Source organism: Gambusia affinis, linkage group LG01 (genome assembly GCF_019740435.1).
Source record: "Gambusia affinis linkage group LG01, SWU_Gaff_1.0, whole genome shotgun sequence".
In the NCBI taxonomy this organism is placed as follows: domain Eukaryota; kingdom Metazoa; phylum Chordata; class Actinopteri; order Cyprinodontiformes; family Poeciliidae; genus Gambusia; species Gambusia affinis.
Genome location: NC_057868.1, coordinates 18165177 through 18185049, shown reverse-complemented (window position 1 = coordinate 18185049; position 19873 = coordinate 18165177). Strand labels below are relative to the sequence as shown.

The 19873-nt window shown below is 38.4% G+C and overlaps 2 protein-coding genes across 6 annotated transcripts; one reads left to right on the top strand and one right to left on the bottom strand.

Annotated features, from left to right (window-relative positions):
- Nucleotides 1-1026: 1026 nt before the first annotated feature.
- Nucleotides 1027-5293, bottom strand: zgc:103759 (U8 snoRNA-decapping enzyme). Of its 2 annotated transcripts, XR_006370789.1 has the most exons (6): nucleotides 4654-4801; nucleotides 4416-4547; nucleotides 4195-4235; nucleotides 1970-2216; nucleotides 1573-1883; nucleotides 1027-1524 (listed from the first exon to the last, which is right to left on the bottom strand). XR_006370789.1 is itself a non-coding variant. In XM_044118419.1 (5 exons), exons 1-5 carry the CDS (start codon nucleotides 4753-4755, stop codon nucleotides 1647-1649), a joined length of 759 nt encoding a protein of 252 aa, XP_043974354.1. In that variant the 5' UTR covers nucleotides 4756-5293; the 3' UTR covers nucleotides 1027-1646. The 2 variants fall into 2 exon arrangements, 1 of the variants encoding a protein (XP_043974354.1); XM_044118419.1 differs by having other exon boundaries at nucleotides 1027-1883; nucleotides 4654-5293.
- Nucleotides 5294-6018: 725 nt separating this feature from the next.
- On the top strand, nucleotides 6019-15246 carry gss (glutathione synthetase). 4 transcript variants are annotated; one of them, XM_044118416.1, is made up of 13 exons: nucleotides 6019-6207; nucleotides 7132-7264; nucleotides 7620-7765; nucleotides 8016-8091; nucleotides 8675-8814; nucleotides 9185-9301; nucleotides 9541-9621; nucleotides 10229-10306; nucleotides 10397-10466; nucleotides 12398-12592; nucleotides 12694-12775; nucleotides 13747-13936; nucleotides 14061-15219. In XM_044118416.1, the coding sequence occupies exons 2-13, from the start codon at nucleotides 7133-7135 to the stop codon at nucleotides 14182-14184; spliced, it is 1431 nt and encodes a 476-aa protein (XP_043974351.1). In that variant the 5' UTR covers nucleotides 6019-6207; nucleotide 7132; the 3' UTR covers nucleotides 14185-15219. The 4 variants fall into 4 exon arrangements, with proteins under 4 accessions (XP_043974351.1, XP_043974352.1, XP_043974353.1 ...); XM_044118417.1 differs by lacking the exon at nucleotides 6019-6207 and adding an exon at nucleotides 6222-6325 and having other exon boundaries at nucleotides 14061-15246; XM_044118418.1 differs by lacking the exon at nucleotides 6019-6207 and adding an exon at nucleotides 6332-6597 and having other exon boundaries at nucleotides 14061-15246.
- Nucleotides 15247-19873: the final 4627 nt, after the last annotated feature.

The following is a 19873-nucleotide window of genomic DNA, read 5'->3' as shown; positions in this document are numbered from 1 at the left end:
CCTTTTAAAAAAAATAAAAAAATCTCCTGACAGCTGCACTTACAAATTTCACCATTTCTTGCTCAAAATATAATCCAATCTGTACGCATTGTTAATAGTTGCCTGTATTACTGCTGCTTTATAGCAACATACGAATGTGGAAACAAAATAAGAAAAACAAAAACGAGTGCCAATGTTCAGTGGATAGAATGTCAACATTCAATGCAATCAGCAGCATCCTGTCTTCTGCTTCAAACCAGGCAATGAGGTTAACCCAACATCTGGTTACGTGCACCAAGGGTGCACTTCAGACAAAATCAAATCTTCGCCTGCAAGGCCGCATGGCATGGCACAGATACAATTAATCCCAGCGTTCATGCAGCGCCGTGGCTGTAATAACTTCATACGTGAAACACGAGAGCAAGACAAAGGGCTTCTCTACCTGGCTGGCAGGAGACAGAAAGATTTCTGCTGACGTGCCCCTCTGATGCTGGCAGACAGAGACAAGGACCTGGACACAACAATGTAGGACAACTCAGCCTTGCATCTTCTGTTACTATTTCCATTTTGTTTTGTTAATGTTACTGAATTGAAGACATTGGTATTTCACCCCTACTGTACTGCACTGCCAGGCACAAGAGTTCCCAACCTTTTTCATATTTAAATCACAAGATTCAGTTTATTTAATTAGAATTGTATGAGGTATGGCAACAAAGCGGGGTGCAGGAGCTTTGGGGCTCTAGCAGCTTTTCACAAATAGATTTTTGGCTAATTTTCAGAAACCCCCCGGGCTGGCGGGCAGGGGGGGCAGGGGGGGGGGGGGTGAGAAGGTGCTAAATCTTAAATGTCCGTGTGATATGTAAAAGAAAAACGGGATGCAATGATTTGCTACAACTTAACACCACGAGAACTAGATAATTAGGTCAGTAAAAGGCTCTCACTTTGTTAGGAGAAATGTACACATTATTAAAGTATTTTGTAGGTGCTTATAAACGTTCCCCACATTCTGTCCAAGGTTTGAACAAAATTATTCAAAGAAAAAAAACAAACAAATAACCCAAAGGTCAGAAGTTTGATTAGACATCAAAACAGAATAATAAATATTGGTATCAGTATTGGTGACATGAGCCCTGAATTGAATTGGTATCGGATTGTGGGAGCATCGACTCGTCAAGACATTTTGTTTCACCAGATTTTTATTCATAGCAATCTGTGAAAACCATGTATTCCTTTCCGTCTGTTTAACAGTTATATTACTTTCTGTTGGCCTTTTCACATAAAATCCCAACAGGATCACTGAATACTCTGGTGGCAACATGACTAAATCTGGAAAGGTTCAGAGTAGCAGAACTGCTATAAGGCACTTCATTAGAAAAAACAAAACAATCCTGTTCAAGAATATGTTACAAAGGAATGAAAAGACAGAAACAGATTGAAAACCAGATACCGAATTTGCCTCCATAAATGGTAAAGGAAATGATGAAGTGTTGCTTAAAAGCTAACACACTCAAAACCAAGAATGAGTCATCAGTGTGTGTGTGTGTGTGTGTGTGTGTGCGTGTGTGTGTGTGGGGGTGTGTGTGTGTGTGTGTGGGAGCAACTGCAAGTTTCAGGGTCAAACTGCTCAGATGAGAGTTTACGTCAGGCTGTGCACGTGCCGACGTGCTTTAGGGTTGCTCCCCTGTCAGTTTAAGGACCTCCTGCAGGTTCTGTGCGGACTCCGCGTGCTTCCTCTGGGAGCCCCTGAGAGCTTCCCGGAGGGCCCCAGGGGACACCAGGTGGAGGCGGAGCAGAGAGTTTATCAGCTGGGAGCGAGCAACGCCGATGAAAGAGTGCGACAAAAAGGACGAGAGGCCTCCGTCGGATTTTGTGGTGTACAGAGGGACTCGGACCATTCCCAGCACCTGGATGGAGAGAGAAGAAGAGGAAGAGGTGATGGGGGAGCTGAGCACGGGATCCTGCAAGTCGCTTGCAGTTCATCACTCGTTACCTCCAGACCGTGATCGGCTGCGGTGGAGGCGGCTGCTTTCTCTATCTCCCGAATCTGATCCTCTTCTATCTTCTTCACGTAGAAGTGAAGGATGAGGCGGGAGGAAGAGGAATATTTGCCTGAACAAGGAAGGCTAAAACAAGACTCCACGTGGTCTTCTGTAGAAATTGGCACAGCCACGCCCAACTCCTCCAGTAATTCCCTGGTAAGCCCCTCCTCCAGGGTTTCCTCCGAGGGGTCAACGAACCTAGTGTGTCGAAAAGCAACGTTACTCAATCCAAATGATAACGCAATCCAGTACTTCCACGAGACTCCTTAGAACAACAAAGCTTGAAAAGGACTACAACCAGTATACAAATTTACAAAGAACACTTTACCTATTCACATAGTCACTTCATTGGTTAGAAAGTGTTCATAATAATACAAGGTATAGAAAGAAACAATGACCATATTGTAACTAAGAAAGCAAATACAGTGTATGAATCAGACATAAAAACAATTTGAAACCAGGTTATTGCAGCTTTACACTTTTTCCTCAATCAGAAGACTTCTGCAGTGTCTTCCAAGGACCTTGTTGATGCAAAGCAGCAGTGCTGATAACCCCCTAATTTTCACTGATAAATATAGTCTTGCATCAGCAGTATACAAAGAACACTTTAAATTTTGACATAAAACATGCGTGTGAGCAAAGAACAATTCTGGTTCAAGTGTAGAGCCCTGGTGTACTCCTGAAAATCTGAGGTGCCAAAGAAGAAGCATGAGACATAACAAAACCTTTGGTTTATTGAGGTAAAAGAAAAGGATGTGCAAAAAGGCTGCATACATGGCTGGATATCTGGGAAAACAAATAACTTTTTATGCCTTCTGAACTTTCATTTGTACAAAAACTGTTTAATATTACTAATTATTTCTAAAACCTCTGACCTCAGTGTGTTTTAGATTGAGGCCTTATATATAGACACAGGTGAGCCTCCAGTTACCTCACATGTGTCAGTTAATCTAACAGGTTTGTGGAAGGGAACCCAAAAGGTTTGACCCAAGTCATACAGTTTAATATAGTCATACTCACCAAATGTATATAAACTTTCGAATTCCAAGAAAGTTGCAAAATAATCTCTAAAAATATTCTGACATTTAGCAAATAGGAATAAATTTGATCATTCTAACTGGCCTAGAACAATAGAAGTTTAGTTATTATTCGCAAACGTCTAATCATTTGTATATATTTTCATATACATCTCTGAATAATGTTGGGTTATATAAATCTTCCTAAAACTTCTTTAGTGTTCACTAAAAATTTATTAGTGAAGTACATTTCAGCATCAAGGAAGTTCAAAATGATTTACGTGATTAAAAAAAGAAACCTGATATTAAAGTCAGAAAATAGGGAAATTATTTCTTGGTTTGTTACATAAGGTCAACATGTCGGTGAATGACGCACCAGCAATTCTGTCTCTCCTGTAATTCACAGACAAAAGGACACGAGTGATTCACATTTAGCCGAATGCTAATCAGTTTGATGAACAGTGTGTTAAAAAGGCTACAATAATAACAATAATCCCTTCCTGTACAAAGGGACTCCTCGTGCATTTCTGATTCTCTTTTGTAGTTCATCTTTTGCTGCTTCAATATTCTAGAGACGATATGTGAAAGTTATTGCTGTGGTGTGAAAGACTGATGTATTTATTATGTGGTGGCTGCTCTCAAAGATGGGTTAGAACAAGCTAACTTGTAACATTATATGTAGAAATCTAAAACTTACATTTGTTTTCCAATCTTCCCTACCACTTTGTTTTTATACATTATAGGACTTTGACTGGGCCAATCTATTGTATGAGTATTAGGGGTGGGAATAGTAAATGGCTTTGTAATTGTATAGCACTTTATCAAGTCTAGAGGACTCCATAGTGCTTCATACAGCATTCATTCATTCACTCATTCACGCACACATTCACACGCTGATGGTGGCGAGCTACTGGATGGTAGCCACAGCTGCCCTGAGCCAGTCCGCCAGCTGCCATGCAGCTTATTTGTGAACATAATCATGGCCAATGAAGCTGATTCCGATTCTTCTGGTCATTTTCCAGTCTACAAATTCTCCCCGGTGAGCCGTGGATACCTGCAGCTCCTCTAGAGTCGCTCCGGTTTAACACGACAGATTGACAGGCTGATTTATACTCAGGTTGAATTAAGCAAATTTATAAACAGCCAAAGGTGAAACTCACCCACCAGGGAAGCCCAGCAGTCCATCAAAGCGCATCTGCATCTGTTGGAGGTGACAGAGGCCTGTCAAATACTCATGACGTCCACTCAAAGAGACATAGGGAAACGTGAGGAGGTTTATCTGAAGATACGGTGATGTCAGTGTTTATTGGTGATACAAAGGAGCTCACTTTGGTTCATGCACAAGGCTGTTAAAGAAAGTCACCACTCAAACTGTGCTCACCAGTACAATGTACCGGATGGGAATCCTGCCAAACAGCTGAGATGCCGTCTCAGAGTAGAGCATCACATGGCATGCATGCCTGCAGCTGGTGCATTCCAGGGCTTCGTCCCTCGACATCTGGCCACTTGCCATCTACAAGTACAGCCACAAACAGAAAGAGAATATTATCACATGCTGTCACAGATCAGTGACTCCTGATCACCGTGTTTTGAATAAATTGCAAAACAAGGGAACTTGCTTCTTTTTTAATCGTCTCTCCCTTCTTTCTGTGCTGGGCCAAAAGTCCTGACTGCAAGCAGCTGACCAGCCTGGAGAAACCTCTGTGTTTAGGAGAAGTCATGGAAAGGAGGAAGTAGAAAGGTGGAGCTTTTTTCTTACTTGATAGTAAGCACTTTGGCTCCCTCTATCTGTGTGGAACAGATTTATAATTCTCTGAATTTTCTTTTCTCTTTTAATTCTTTTTTAAATTACAGTTAAATAGTTTTGTTTTTGTGTATTGTACAATACACAAAAATTATTCACATAAACCATTTATGGACATATTATTTCACAAGTATTACTTTTAGCACACTTTAACATTTAAATCTGAGCTAACCCCATGACAGAAAGGCTGCACATGTGATCACATGTGAAAATGTGATTTTCATGGGATGTTTTTTGTAAGGGTCTCATCCATGAAGTTGCATAACTCAGCTAAGCAATGATCTAGAAAAGTAAATAACATATTTAAAAGGCATTATTTCTATTTCAGGACATATTCACTGTTATTTCATTAAAGTTGACAGTAGATAATGTTCTTTCATGCTGTAGATAATTCATTCTTCCGCCAGGATGATAAATAACAAAGTTCCATAACTAAACAATGCTATGTACTCTGCACATCCACTTTAGCTGTACCAACAGATGAAACCAAATATTTTTGATGATTGAACTGAAAATATTAATATTAATTTACTTGTCTGCTTGCTGAACTTCAGAATAATGATAATAAAGGTGTTTTTTTTTTTTACTTTCTTTAAGGTGTTTTAAACTGTATGACGTAAATCGAATGTGTTAGGTTTCTTTCTATATGTTTGACGTTAAAGTTAGCTGGAGTTCTGATTCCTTCCTCATGACAGAACTGGTAGAACTGACTCGGGTTTGGCCTACATCTTGGTACTGAAATCTAAATTTGAAGAAAGTGGTGGAAAAAAAACTTTCTTCTAGCATCATTATTGTGACATTTAACAATTAGAAATTATTTTGATAATCCTAACCCAAAACAGGAGATTCTCAGTCAGTCAGAAGGGAAAAACGTTGGCCATGCTTTATTTGTGCAACTATTAGAATAGTGAAAATGCAATTAATAACGCACCAAAAATGAGTCGCTTACGTCACACGTCACCGACTTTTCTTCTTGCATAATTGTAATGTAGCCCAAGCAAAACTGCTGTTTCACCTTTAGTCGGCAATATTTAGCCGAACATTACGCTTTACGCTGCTTTTGTTACGTCAAGACTCGATTGGCTGTTCAGTTTTACGTTGACCCATCGCCATTGGCTAGTGGAAAGTAGCCAGTTGCTGCATTCGGAAGAGACTGTAGTTTTGGCTTATTATTTTAAAGAAACATTGAAACATTCTTTCTTGCCTCAATATGGCATTAACGTGTTGAGGCATAACGTGCTACCGACATTTTAACGACTCTGCGGTCATATATTTGTCCCTGACATTTGGTTGCTTATAGTAAATGAATTGTCCGAAAATACCAAGCGAGAAAATCCAAACTACTTCAGTTTGGAATATATATTCCGAGGTACTTTAAACGCACCTTTGAGCTTCACGCTTGAATCAGAGGAACTCTACAGTTTGTTCAGTGCTGTAGTTATTTCAAAGGGGCTATATGTGTCGAAACTACACGCTGAATGAACTAAGTAAGCACTTTGGCTTTTACACAGAAACGAATATGTTTGAGGGCGCCTGAATAGGTCACGTGTTCAGTTTAAATATTACAAACGCTGACCTGTTGTCCACAGCAGCTCATTCAGTTGTCATTAGGAGACAGACGCGCCGCATATTTCAAAAACCTCGTTTTTTATGCGGATTTAAAAGACTGTAAGAGGTAAAAAAGTATTCATATACTGTTGAATATTCTTGTGAATATTTCGAGGCGAACACACCGATGCTCTAGCTGTAGCTAGCTAAGGTAGGAAGCTAACAAGCTATAATCACCTGCTGGTGGCTTCAACCTAGAGCTGGCTAATAAAACTTAGAAAAAATGTGAATGTGCTCATATGTTATGTAGATTTTTCTGTTATTTGTAACTTTGTTATTTTTTAATTTTATTTTAAACTTCAGCAAGTAGCAAAGCGTTGATTGTTTTATTATAGATATTCCAAGTTCTTGGTATTGGTAATTTGGTAATATTCTGGAATATTACCAATTCTACTTTTATGTCGAACAGTTGGATACTCGCGCTGTAAATATTTCGTATTAATTTCTTAACTGGAAAAATGTCACGTATGCTCTGTTACATCAGATGATTGTTAGGACCTTAACTTTGAAAACAAGCACTTTCTGACTTTTTAAACAGATTCACAGTCTGTTATCAACAAAACCTGATTTTTCTTGTCAATTAAGTTATTATGATACATTTTTGTCCTGGATTGGCAGTGGAAACACCTAGCAAATTTAATAAAACTGTCATCTATTTTATTTTTGAATCTGGTCTTTCTCCTAGAATGGCCTCGAGCATCCCAGATGAGGTGATGATGGACGCTGCACTGATAACAGAATTAGCCGAAGTTGCAAAGGACGCCGCACTTCTTCAGGGAGTATTGATGAGGACCAAGGAGAGCCCAAACTCCTCTGAGGTGTGTTTTTTTTTCTTTCTAAAATGTCATTTTAATTGTTCTTTAGAGTGTAATTATTAACGCAGTTTGTTGTGGTCAAATGAGTCGAAGCATTAAAGCATTGACAGAATGTTTAGCCTTTTAAGTCTGAGCTACTGCAGGTGAGACAAGGAGAAGTCATCTCAGGAATTTGCTCTGGAATTTCAAATGATAATAAAATGAAGCCATCATAAATTCTGTTTAGTTAGACAGTTTTTTTCCAGCACAATTAGTTTTCTGCTTGGATTCCTCTTAAACCCAGTGATTGTTTTCTTTTTGTTGTTGTTTTTTTCCATATATCTCCTACGTCTCACAACTTTCTTTTTTGCTGTTGCAGTTGGTGACATACGCTCCTTTCACTCTCTTCCCTTCGCCTGTGCCTAAGTCCGTGTTCCTTCAGGCTCTGGCGGTGCAGACCCACTTCAACACGTTGGTGGACAAGATCAGTCAGGATGTGGACTTCCTGCAGGAGGCTTTAGCCAGGTAGGATGCAGCAGCAGCGCCTGCAATTCATGGAACGGATATGTTTTTGTGTGCAAAGCAATGCTAGAAAACAAGGTTATTATAGTTAACTAAAACAAGCAAAACAAAACGGTAATTATTTGATTACATCTAACTGCAGCTAAAATTATAGTATATATTTTTTAGCGTGTATGAATATAGTTGTTTTAACCAATTAACTATTGGTTAAAACAACTATATTAATAGTTTTTTTTTGTTTGTTTGTTTACAGCACAATAGAAGTGGATGATTTCACCGCTAGGTTGTTCAAAATCCACCAACAGATCCTACAAGAAGGAAGATCTCAGGTATGGTTACCTTTACATGACCAATCCTGGACGAAAGTTTTTGGAGTGACTGAAATATTGTTCAGTTTATGCAGTCAGAGTTTATATTGTTTCACATAATCTGGTTAAAGTGACCAGATGTGTGCTACAAGCATTAGCTTAAAATGCTTGTTTTAGATCTAAAAATCTGTTTTAACTGTATTTTGACCATCAGACAGAACAACCCTCTAACTTTATTTTAGTTAGTTCAGGAATGACCCAGAAGTTAATATGAAGTACTCGAATTGATTTGATTTTCATGTATATTCAAAGAAAGTCATTTGAAAAATTGAAAAAAACTAAAAAATGTTAAAATGGCAAAACCAGATTTCAAAACTTTTAATATTTCTATTGATTTATTATTTTTAGTAATGCAGAAAATTCACGTTACAATCAAAATGTATTAAAAAAAATATGATTAATAAACCGAAAAATCCTAATTTTACGCTTGGAAATTGAAAGCTGAAAACCTATCGAAAAACAAGGAGGTGAGCTAAAAAGTCCTCTGATGCTTTAATGGTTTTTTTTTAAAGGTCAATAAAATGGACTTTTTTCTTTTTTCTAGTCCATCGTGTTGGGTCTTAATCGTTCTGATTACATGTTGGACCAGAGCGAGGACCAGAATTCTTCTCTGAAGCAGATAGAGATCAATACTATTGCTGCCAGCTTTGGCGGCCTCTCTTCACAAACGCCAGATGTACACAGGTAAGTTGTTCAGCAACAGATTGTGCAGGTTTGTATTTTTACTGAACAAGAATGGAAATAATCCATTTTCATCCATACTGTAGTCGGGCAGAGCTGTTGGAGTAGAGGAGAAAACAATGTCTCAACCCAAAAAATAATATGTGAACAGAAGTTCACAAAAGGAACAACTCAAAACTAAAGTAACAAAATGAAACCTGTTTTAAAGTGGCTTGTGTGAAAAGGGAATTTTGGTTTTTGTGGAAAGAGATGTCCTGCTTGAATGTATTTAGTACATTGTTTAATCAAGACAAAAAAATAACTGTTTAAAAGTGAAAAAGAGGACAAGATTTGTGTAAAGATAACAGCAGGTTTCCTCCCTCCGGCTCCACAGACACATCCTGAAGGTGGCTGGGAGGCTGGAGGAGAGTCAACGAATCCTGGACAACAACCCTGCAGCTGGTCTGGCCAGAGGACTGGCCAAAGCCTGGGAGCTGTATGGATCAGAGAGGTAACTCACACAGATACCCAAGTAAGACAACTTTAAGGCTGTCTGTTTGCAGGCTGTGGTTAAAGTGGATCAAACCCCAGAGTGGACAATATAATAAAACCCACAAACCCTTTCGGCTAAATACTGTTTCAGTAAACTCCATGTTAACAAACAGTTTCACCTCTTAATGTTCTTATCTTTCTAGTCTGAGAACTTTATTTTTAGTGATGGAAGCTGACGGTGTTTTGTTGTTGTTTCAGGGCGGTTGTCATGTTTTTGGTGGAAGAAGTCCAGAGGAACATCTTCGATCACCGGTACATTGAAAGCGAACTCTGGAAGAGGTAAGAGTCAGGTCATTCATCCTAGAAGGCGGAGCTACGTCCACCCAAGTGTTTTTTTTGCACAACATGATGATCGGAGATTAAAGGATTTCTCAGACCTGCATGAAAAAATCAAAGCAACACTCAAGTTCTATTTTTGAAGAGGGAATAATATGATAGTCGATTTTACATAATACTGCCCCTTCAAATACTGAAAACAAAACCCAAACAAAATGATCTAAATGACATGATCAGAACCCACAGAAGTCCTAATCTGTCTTCTTTCATGAATGAACTCTCCAGAGAAAACAAAGCTACTGAAAGTTAAAGTTTTGACACTTTGTGTCCAGGATGTGTGAGTTTTCCTCTATAAGTCCTGCATGGAGGCTACTTCAGGCCTGATGGTCTCTTTGCACACCCTTATTGATATGATCATTTTTAATGCTGAAGAGTGTCTTGTTAGCTTTTAGTTATGATACTAAAAGGTCACCAGTGTTAGGGCCATGTGGCAATTAAACTGAAAATCTGACAATTTCTCAGCACTCCTGTACTTAATAGTATAGACCGGATCTGCGTAAATGGAGAAATTGGATGTATTGCTCATAATGTTGTAAACTCTGTGTTTCAGAAACATTCCCACAGTAAGAAAACGGTTTGATGACGTCTACAAAACAGGATCTCTTGATGCGGACAAGAGGCTTTTTGTGTAAGTCATCTCTGTCCCAATCAATCAGTTCTAGAAAAGTGTTAATCGCTGAATGTTAGGACAGGTAATAATCATTTACTTCAATTTCAGGGATGGAAAAGAGGTGGCAGTGGTGTACTTCAGGAATGGTTACATGCCACAGAACTACACGAATGAACAGGTATTTCAAAACAACTCCATTCCTCAATTATTCTTCTATACATTAAAAACATCTAATTCAAAAATTGTTTTAGGAACAAATGTTGAACTTGCTCAAAATCTGATTATGTTGATGCAGACTCTAAAAAGCACACTACAGTGTTTTATTTTTTGTTTGTTTGTTTTTATTTATTCTTTTACATCTGATTCTGTAGAATCACACTAGTGGTCACACACAGAGCACATCTATGCTGTTGGGATCTCAACACCAAACTTAAAATTCCAGCACACAATCAGCTCCAGTTCTTCAGCCACCTAATACAGTAGAAATATATGAGTTATTTACATAGTCTTAGAGTGGATTCTCAGCTGTCAAACGTAGAAATAAAAAATGGACCTATGGCCACTGAATGTTAATCTAATTGGCTGAAACCTGTGTGTGAATCGTCAATGAGGCTTGGCATGTAAAGCAGCTGTAATTCCAGCCACCTGGAAAACGGCTCCGACTGACTCAAACAAACTCAGAGTTTCCAATTATAAAACCGTATGTATGACCCAACTTAATTACTCCCACACTGATGGGGTTGCACACTGACTCTGAGGGATATGGGTTGGACTTTTTCACATCCTTACCCATGCTGATGTTATGACTACACTGAAACCAAATTATCTGATCATTTTCTCCCAGGCCAAAGGTACTGGAAAACTGGATTATGTGTTTTAAAAAGTTAACTTGTAAAGTTCTGTCCAGTGATTTGTTATTCGTCTGATCATGTTCCTGTTTCCCGTGAACAAAGAAGAACTAACAGTTCTCACGCTCTGCTGGTCAGTGTGTCCACTGATCAGTCAGGAATGTAGGTTCAGAGAAAACGGGCAGCACTCGGCCCAAAACCGGTTCAGACAAAAACTGAGCTGCTATGGAACCAATGTAGCACTTTATACATAAACATTAAGCTAAATTATCATCAATAACAAATTTAGAAGGGTGATAAATGAAAGAGGGTTGGTGTACTTATCAGTATTAGTAATTAAATTAATATTGTATGATCACTTGAGTTACTCACTAATAGAATCATGAATTGTATCGTAAGTAACCTCACTGATCTAATCTGAAATTAGTGATTAAGTCTGAAAAAACAACATATTACAAAGGAAGCACTCGGGGGAAAAAAGGCTGAACATTCAGAACACTTTAAACTTTAAGGTCTTAACTCTTAATCAGTTTCTGCTTTTTGTGGAGTTTAAAGAAAAGTCTCTAGTTTGGGAGCCTCGGAGTACTTTTCAGGGAAATCAAAAACAAAGTCTCATCACCGCGATATCAGTGTGTGCAATATTGATATCACAAAGGACTGTTTGAAGGGCAGAAACTGTTGCCAGTAGAGAGCAAAAGTTTACACCAGACACAAACGGCATTGCCAGAAATGCTCAAGCTCACAGAGTAGGAAGCACAGATTAGAAAGAAGAGAACAGGCATGTATTTCACCCGATATTGTTTGCGTCTACACAAAGATAATTTCATGTTTTCCTTTGTCTGATTCAGCATTTGGAGAAACCAGAAATGATCATTTTTTTGATCCAGAGTCAGAGTGGACGCATTTCAAAACGTTAGCTTCGTGCTAACGTTTTGAAACGCTCCTCAATAACAAACTTGTTGCTGTTTGCTGTTCTGTGTTTTTTTGCGTTGGTGCATGGCAATGCTACAGCGCCACCGATTGGCCAGGTAGACCTACTACAGCCCTTACGCTCATTTTTACTTAGTTGTTTTTGAAAATTTACCGTGTTGGTCTCTGTGTGGACGGGGAGGCCTCGGGTTCTCAGAAATCTCCGACTTTAATTCACATCAAAACTGAAGCTGACTCAAAGAAACAAAACAAAAAAATGGCAGCATATTTTTGAGTGCATGTAGGAGACAGTAGAGGTTTAAGATCATTATGTGTGGTTTGTGAATTGCAGTGCTGGGATGTTCGTCTCATGATGGAGCGCTCTCAGGCTGTAAAATGCCCAGACATCAGCACTCACCTGGCAGGAACCAAGAAGGTCCAGCAGGTGTTGGCCCGACCTGGAGTTCTAGAGAAGTTCTTCCCTGATCAGCCTCAGGTGGTGCAACAGATGAGGGAAACATTCGCTGGCCTCTACACGCTCGACATGGTGAGCAAAGGGAATTTTCTATCCAATCGTTTTGCTAGTAAAATACAGTGAAAAGCTTTTCCTGATTTCTTTCTGTCTTGTTGTGGTTCTGTTGTCTGCAGGGACCAGAAGGCGACAAAACTGTAGCAATGGCTTTGGCAGAACCAAACCGGTTTGTTCTGAAACCTCAGCGAGAAGGAGGAGGTAAATATATGGATTTAAAAAAACGGATCTGCTTGTATCAGCTACTTTTTATTTAACCTGATGATCTTCTGAGTTGGAGTTTCTTTCTTGGAGTTCAACAAACTTATGGGAATAGTCTGAAAGTTTCAGGGACTGGAGCTGAACACTTCCTGCATGGTTTAAAACTTGATAGGTATTGTTTTAAGTAAACTGCAAATGTGAGCAACAAATACTTGAGACCAGGTTCTTGTGTTAACTCAAAAGTTCACACAAAGTGTTGGGCACGTTTTCCAAATTGAATATCTGAAAACTGCTGCTTTTAGATATAGCAGCTCAGAATTGAAGTCATTCTTTTGTTTTTCATTTTATAACTTTTTATTTTATAATGTTGAGAAACGCTGAAAACATTTGACCCCCACTACAAAGTAGTTTGCACTACCTGCCTCTTTTGCCTGTATTCCCTGTCTGAGCTGAATGATTCTTATTTTTTGAAATGCTCTCTTGGTTGATGAAACTTTCTAATACATTCTGGATATTTAAAATGTTTTTCAGCTCCAGTCTAAGAATTCTTTAGAAATGTTTTTTCTTTTCTTTGAGTGCGTTATTTGCATTAATAAGCAATTAATATCATATTGATATCATAGAATGGTTTCAAGATGACAGTGTTATCATCGATCGCAATCGTTTCTGAGACTTTTTACCATCCAGCATCATTTCTTATCCATTTAGCTCATTTTCTGTCCATTTCTGATTCTTGTAGTTTCAGCCTGTCTGTCAGTTTCTCCATTTTGAACATTTCTTCCACTGCTGTAGTCCAAATCAATGGGGCAAATCACAGTTCAGCTGTCAGAGATGTTCTGTTAAAGAAGATAAATGCCTAAGCAGACAAGTGTAGTCCTATCTCTGATCCTGGTTTAATTTTTTCCCTCTTGAAGTCGACAGCTATAATCAAATTCAGTGCTGTTGAACCTTAATCCATTCTGTTGATCTAGGTAACAATATCTATGGTTCTGAGATTGTCCAGGTTCTCAGGGAGGTGAGGGGGAGCGCGGAGCGGACGGCATACATCCTGATGGATAAAATAAATCCCGCTCCCATTCAGAACTACCTGCTGAGGAGAGACGCTCCCCTCGCCATCAGTAACTGTCTCAGTGAACTGGGAGTGTTTGGAGCCTACGTAAGGTACAATGATGTTTGTTCTCCTCAGTGCATGGCTATTTTTACACAATAAAGATGTTTTGTTGTCGAACCTTTAGCTTTCACTAATCTATGCATGTTTCTCTCTTGTGTTCTTGCTTCCTGGCAGGCAGGGGGCGCACATGGTGATGAACGAGTGTGTGGGTCACCTGCTGAGGACCAAGAGCTCAGAGCATGCTGACGGGGGGGTGGCCGCGGGCGTGGCCGTTCTGGACAATCCTCTACTCGTCTAACACACACAAACATGCCACACTGATGCAGCCCAAGTCCACAAAAAGAGACATCAGATTCTCTTTCTGTGCAAGTTAGAGTTGTGTTTAATACATTTTTATTTCAAATCATAAAATCCTTCTATATAATATTTGATACTCTTCTTAAAAAGAACAAAAAAACATATATTCCTGGTTTTGCAGAGAGCTTGTTATCAGAAGAAATACTGACCTCTGGTGGCAGGGGAGCCTAATTACACTACTGGAAGAGTTGACTGATTGAAGTTTAAGTGGAGCTGCTCTGCTATAACGGCCACATTGAAATGTACAATTTACATTTGAAAATATCCGCCAAAAACTTGATCTCAGAAATTCTCCAGAAAAATCTAGGAAATTTCTGAGTTTGAAAAGTGTTGAGTGAACATGGTTCATTCAACACATTGCAGTCGATTTGTTGGAAGTTTAAGCTGCCGTCAGTTTAATGTGTGATTGCTTCCAACTATTAACAATCTACTTCAAGTTGAAGGAAACTCGCCTTTTATTCAAAAAGTTCTGTAAAAAATTGTATTACTGATTTTGATTTCATAGAAAATTGCAGAAAAGGAGGAAAGTTCCCTTGATAAAAAGCTCTTCCTGTTAGCTCAACCCTTTAAGTTATTCTTCACTGTGAATTTTTTACATTTTCAATTTCTGTTGCATTAACTGAAATCATTGAAGAAAATAATCATGACCGAAGAAATGTATTAGTTGAAAAAGTATGTTTTCTCTACACGGTGAAGGATAATATGATTTATACATTACATCTATTTGTGTACAATGACAGTGATTGACATTAAATAATCCACTGCTACTTTTTTAAAATAAATCAAATGTTGGTTTGCAATCTAAAAAAATCATTATTTATTTTTCTTAATCTCTGATGTGGTCATGTCAACATCAAAACATAGCTTTATCTTTCAGCTGAGATTCATCAAAGAAATTATATGGTGAGTAGTTCCAGGATTAAAATGGTTTAAAAAGTAAATTAAGGACTAACTATCTTTGGACCAAAATCATAAATAAAACATTAAAGGAATCTAATGCAAATTCGCTTTCTGTTTTTTTACATTATTTTTTTAATACTGCTTTCACAACCTTTTGACTGTTTCATACATGTTAAAAAGGGTCTTGGTAAATAATTTCAAAACTTCCACATTTATTTGTGTCTTTTTTAAAAAATTCAAATAAACAACAGATCTATTACGAGAACTAAACCTCTTTTTAAAAAAATGTGTGGTAGTGTTCAAGGATTCTTCATAAAATCTTTAAACTTTAGAAACCCTCATCATCGTCTTCATGAGTCTGTTTTACAACAGTATTTTCAGTCAGAGGCTTCTTCACATTCCTGTAATATAGACTGCTACAGGAGATTATTTCCCACAGCCATCAGCAACTCTTAATAGTTTAGATGTTTCCCTGCTTGCTTTACAGTGTCTATTTCAGCTGATTGCAGTTCAGTTCATACCTGTCTATTGAAATCACCTGGGCTGAAGAAAGGAAACACCTAAAACATGCAGGGCAGTGAGCCTGGAGGACCAGGGTTGAGAAACACGAACTATATAAAATGATTGAATAGTGAAAAAAGTGACAGTCAGCCAGAAGCTAACGCTGTTTGGGTTGCAGTCTGGTACTAGTTCTGGTTATGAAGGTCCATAAACTGCTGTTTGTCTACTCTGGATCAACTAGGACTAAATTTCCCTTTGTGAAAAATAAAGTATTTTTGAATTGAATTGATTCAGATTCATCAAAAGACAAAAGCTAACAGCTGAAGTTGGTGATGATCTGCAGAATTGTGGATCCTGACAAAGTAGAGTCCTGGTCCAGCCTTCTGCAGCAGAAACATCAGAACAACAGAGTTCATGATTAGCATTGAAATGAAATCTAAACTGAACAATTAATTCACATCTGTTGACTTATTTTTGGATAAATTAATCAAAAATGGATTTGAGAAAATGTTTTTTTTAATGAGCAATTCATGGATAAACATATTATTGAAAGATGGATCCAGAATCTATGGAGAGTGAAGAGTTTTAATAAAGAGTTTTAATAATTTTAAAATATTGCATGATATTTATTGTATTTTTGCACTCTTCACTCTCCATAAGAGTAAGGACATACAGGAGCAGCAGTTTAAATTCTTAATAAAAATGTAGGACTGAAGAATTGTTTTTCTTTAAGTTTTGAAAATTAGCACTTTTCTAAGAACAAGTCAGTTCATTCCTAATATAGTTTTAGAATAATTGAGAAAAACTGCAAATAATGTACATATTTGATTTCAACTCTTGCTTGTAACATTAGTTGTATTATAGGTTGAGATTAGTCTTTTTGTATTGTTTTGCGGCTGGGTGGGTTTTACATTGTGTTGGACTGTAAACTGTCTGGCTGAACAGCGTCATGTTTGTTTATGAACCATGTCTGTCAATGTGCAGACATGAAACCAGTGTTCTGATATCCATTAACTCTGGAACCTGGTTAAAAAAAAAAATCTCTGTTGTCTGAAGACACCGAATCCACATGGACACCCAGCCTGATTGACTGCCTGAAATGGTCTCTGTGTTGATGAGGTGTAGTAATTTGGCGCCTTGACCCATCTGCTGATATAAAGAGTGAACCAGTAGGCCGCTGGAGTGCTCCGTTTTGAAACAGCTGCTTCTGTTTTTTGGTAAGTTACTTTTCGGAAACCTTATTCCAAGTTTTGTTTTTATGCCGATGAAGTTATGGAAGCCATTTTTTATGTCAGCAGAAAAGGAACGGCCCGACCACGGCCTCCGAACAGCAGTTTGTTTGGCTGCTGGCATCTCTACTACCGCTAAGGAGAAAAATGGTGTCTGGAACCACCATCAGATCAACCATGGACACTGAACCGATCACTACAGGCAAGCTGAGGATACCTTCAAGATGTATTCCACCCATCAAAGGTAGGATAGGTCAATCAGACGTCTTTTGGTAGATCCAGAAGACGTCTCAAAGTAAGAGCTGTCTAGGTGTTTATGCCAGCTGTGTTAAACTGGTTTGTTTTGATTCTCTGCTGAGAAGGATTCTGCTGTTGAAAATTCTTCTGACTCTAGTTTTTTTGTGCAGTTTGTGAAGCAGCTGTTGTGGTCATGTGAAAGGCAGCGGTGTTGATGCAACAAACATTTTGGAATTTGAAGTTTGTGGCTGAAATTCAGTTGTGATGTAAAAGATAGATGGCTGCTAAGGCTTTGGCGATAACAGTTTAGAGACTGGATGAAGAGATTCAGCTTAGTAAATATCACTACAATAAACCTTAATAATAAATCTACATATTATTAAAGTGATAGTATATAGTGGCTATAATGTCAGATATTGAAACTTAGTACTTTTAGCTGGTTGCAGTCCAATATATCAAACCCTAGATGGCACCAAAACCAAACACATCTCCTTCCCAGTTTAATCTCACCTTCATTAAAACTTGTTTGGAGGACATTTCCCATGACTGTAGCAAATTACTTTGCTTCTCTGTTATATTAATTACTAAATAAATTTTGAAATATTCATATTTTTGTACTGTGAAAAATAATGTAAACAAATGAAAATGCTCACATACAAGTTATTTATGATGTGCATAAGCTGCAAACATCGTCTCCAGCCGTTCTTTCTCCAGAAGGAGCCAATGTTGTGTATGTATTACAGCAGCTTTATGTATTAACTGTGATCAAATTCAATTCAAAATTCAAATGGAAAAATACTTTAATGATCTCTAAAGGAACTTGAATGTTGTTTTAACTCATTCCAAAATTATTCAAAGGGTTATTGTAGATAGTGATGGCTGTGAGCAGAAAAGATCTCCTGTACCAGTCAGTATTACAGCTGAAGTATAACAGCACCTCACTCACGCTGCCAATCAGGAGCTGACCTGGCTGGCAGAACAAATATATCACTCACTCAGAACATTTGTGGACTTGCACAACTGCTACAGAACAGGTCCCAGTTCAGGGACACCGTGATCCTCTAGCAAGCAAGATTGGGATTTTTGTCTTTTCAAAATGTCCATTTCCGAACAGTTTGTGGAAGCGGAAGAGGCATTTAAATGGGTTACACCAATAAGGACATGCAGTACAGTACTACAGTTTTGCGAAATCACTCATTTCTTCAGATGTGTTATGGTGTTGTGAGTAAGACTTTCCTGCAAGTCTTTCAAAGTTTTTCTTGGACTTTAGCTGCTTCTTTAGCCCATCAGTGAACTTTGACTGGGAACATTAGATAATCAACGGGAGGATGATACATCTTTCAGCTCTTGTGTCAGCTGAAAGATGACACAATACACCCTGGTCCTGCTCATCTGTGAGAAATATGTTTCAGACCTTTGCTTTTCCATCCATCCATCCTTACTTACTCACCAACCTACCATTTTCCTACCTATCTGTTCACTTACCTAGCTACCTTCCTTCCTTACCATACACCCCTATTCGCCTACCTTCCTCCCCTGCCTTCTTTTTCTTTTTTCCATTCTCACTTTCCTTGCTTCTTTCTTTACTCACCAATCTACCTACCAATATGCCATCCACCCACTCACCCACCCAAACTTCCTTCCTTCCATTCCACCCTCCATTACTCCTTACCTACATACTTCCTTCCCATTCTTAACTACCTACCTACCTATCTAGCCTCTTTCCTTCCATACTGTCCACCTTTACTTTTCTTTTTTCTTTCATCCCATCCACTCATGTATACTCACTTGTCTACCTACCTGCTTACTTACCTACTCTCTTTCTTTGCTTTCTTCCTTCCTTACTCACCTACTTACCTAATATCCATCAATCCACCCACCAAGTCTTCCTTCCTTCCCATCCACCCACATCCTTACTCTCTACTTACCTACATCCTTCCTTCTCATCCTTACCTGGCTACCAATCTTACTATCCTCTCATCCACCCTATCTTCCCTCCTCCATGTCAACCTCATTGTCCATGTGTGGTTAAACTTCTGGAACTAAGACTTGATCTCTACAACCCAGGACCATGTGTGTTAGTGTTAACTGGAGACCCTTGACTTTCATAAAGTGTGACTATTTTTGTATATCCAGTATGAAAATAAAAGGCTTAATAACAAGACAACAGCTCCGCCTGGTTATCTGTAAAAACCATTGTGCTATGTAAGGTCAAAGAAAAGAAAAAAGTCAGTCATAGATTCAGTCTGACAAAGTGGAAGTTGAATGCTCTGTAAAATGTTGACATTTTTATCTGATGCAGGATTAAATTGTGTGTTTTTCTGTTTAAATTAGTGTGTGTGACATTAATAACATTTATAAACTACAGCTGTATCTTATCTGTCGGTCTCACGGTCAATCCTCATGGTTTCACATTCTTAAAGCTGTTACCTTCTCAAGTTTGACGTATTTTTCATGGTGAATAAAGAAAATTGACCTTAAATTCTGACGCTTACAATGTCTTGCAAAAGTGTTACAGCCACACACCTCACAGGGGTCTATAGGAATTTCACAATCCTAACCCTAATCTATCCATAATCCATAATTTGAACCTCCGTCATGACAGTTTAGAAATAAAATGCATTCTTTTCATTTTGTCAGCCTCCCATTTTTGTCTCTTGCTGACAACAGTAAGTCAATGTGCTGACATGGGTGACACGTTCTTGAAGTGCACGAGGGTCATCCGGCAGAATGTCTGTCAGTACTGAAGAAAACCCATACAGG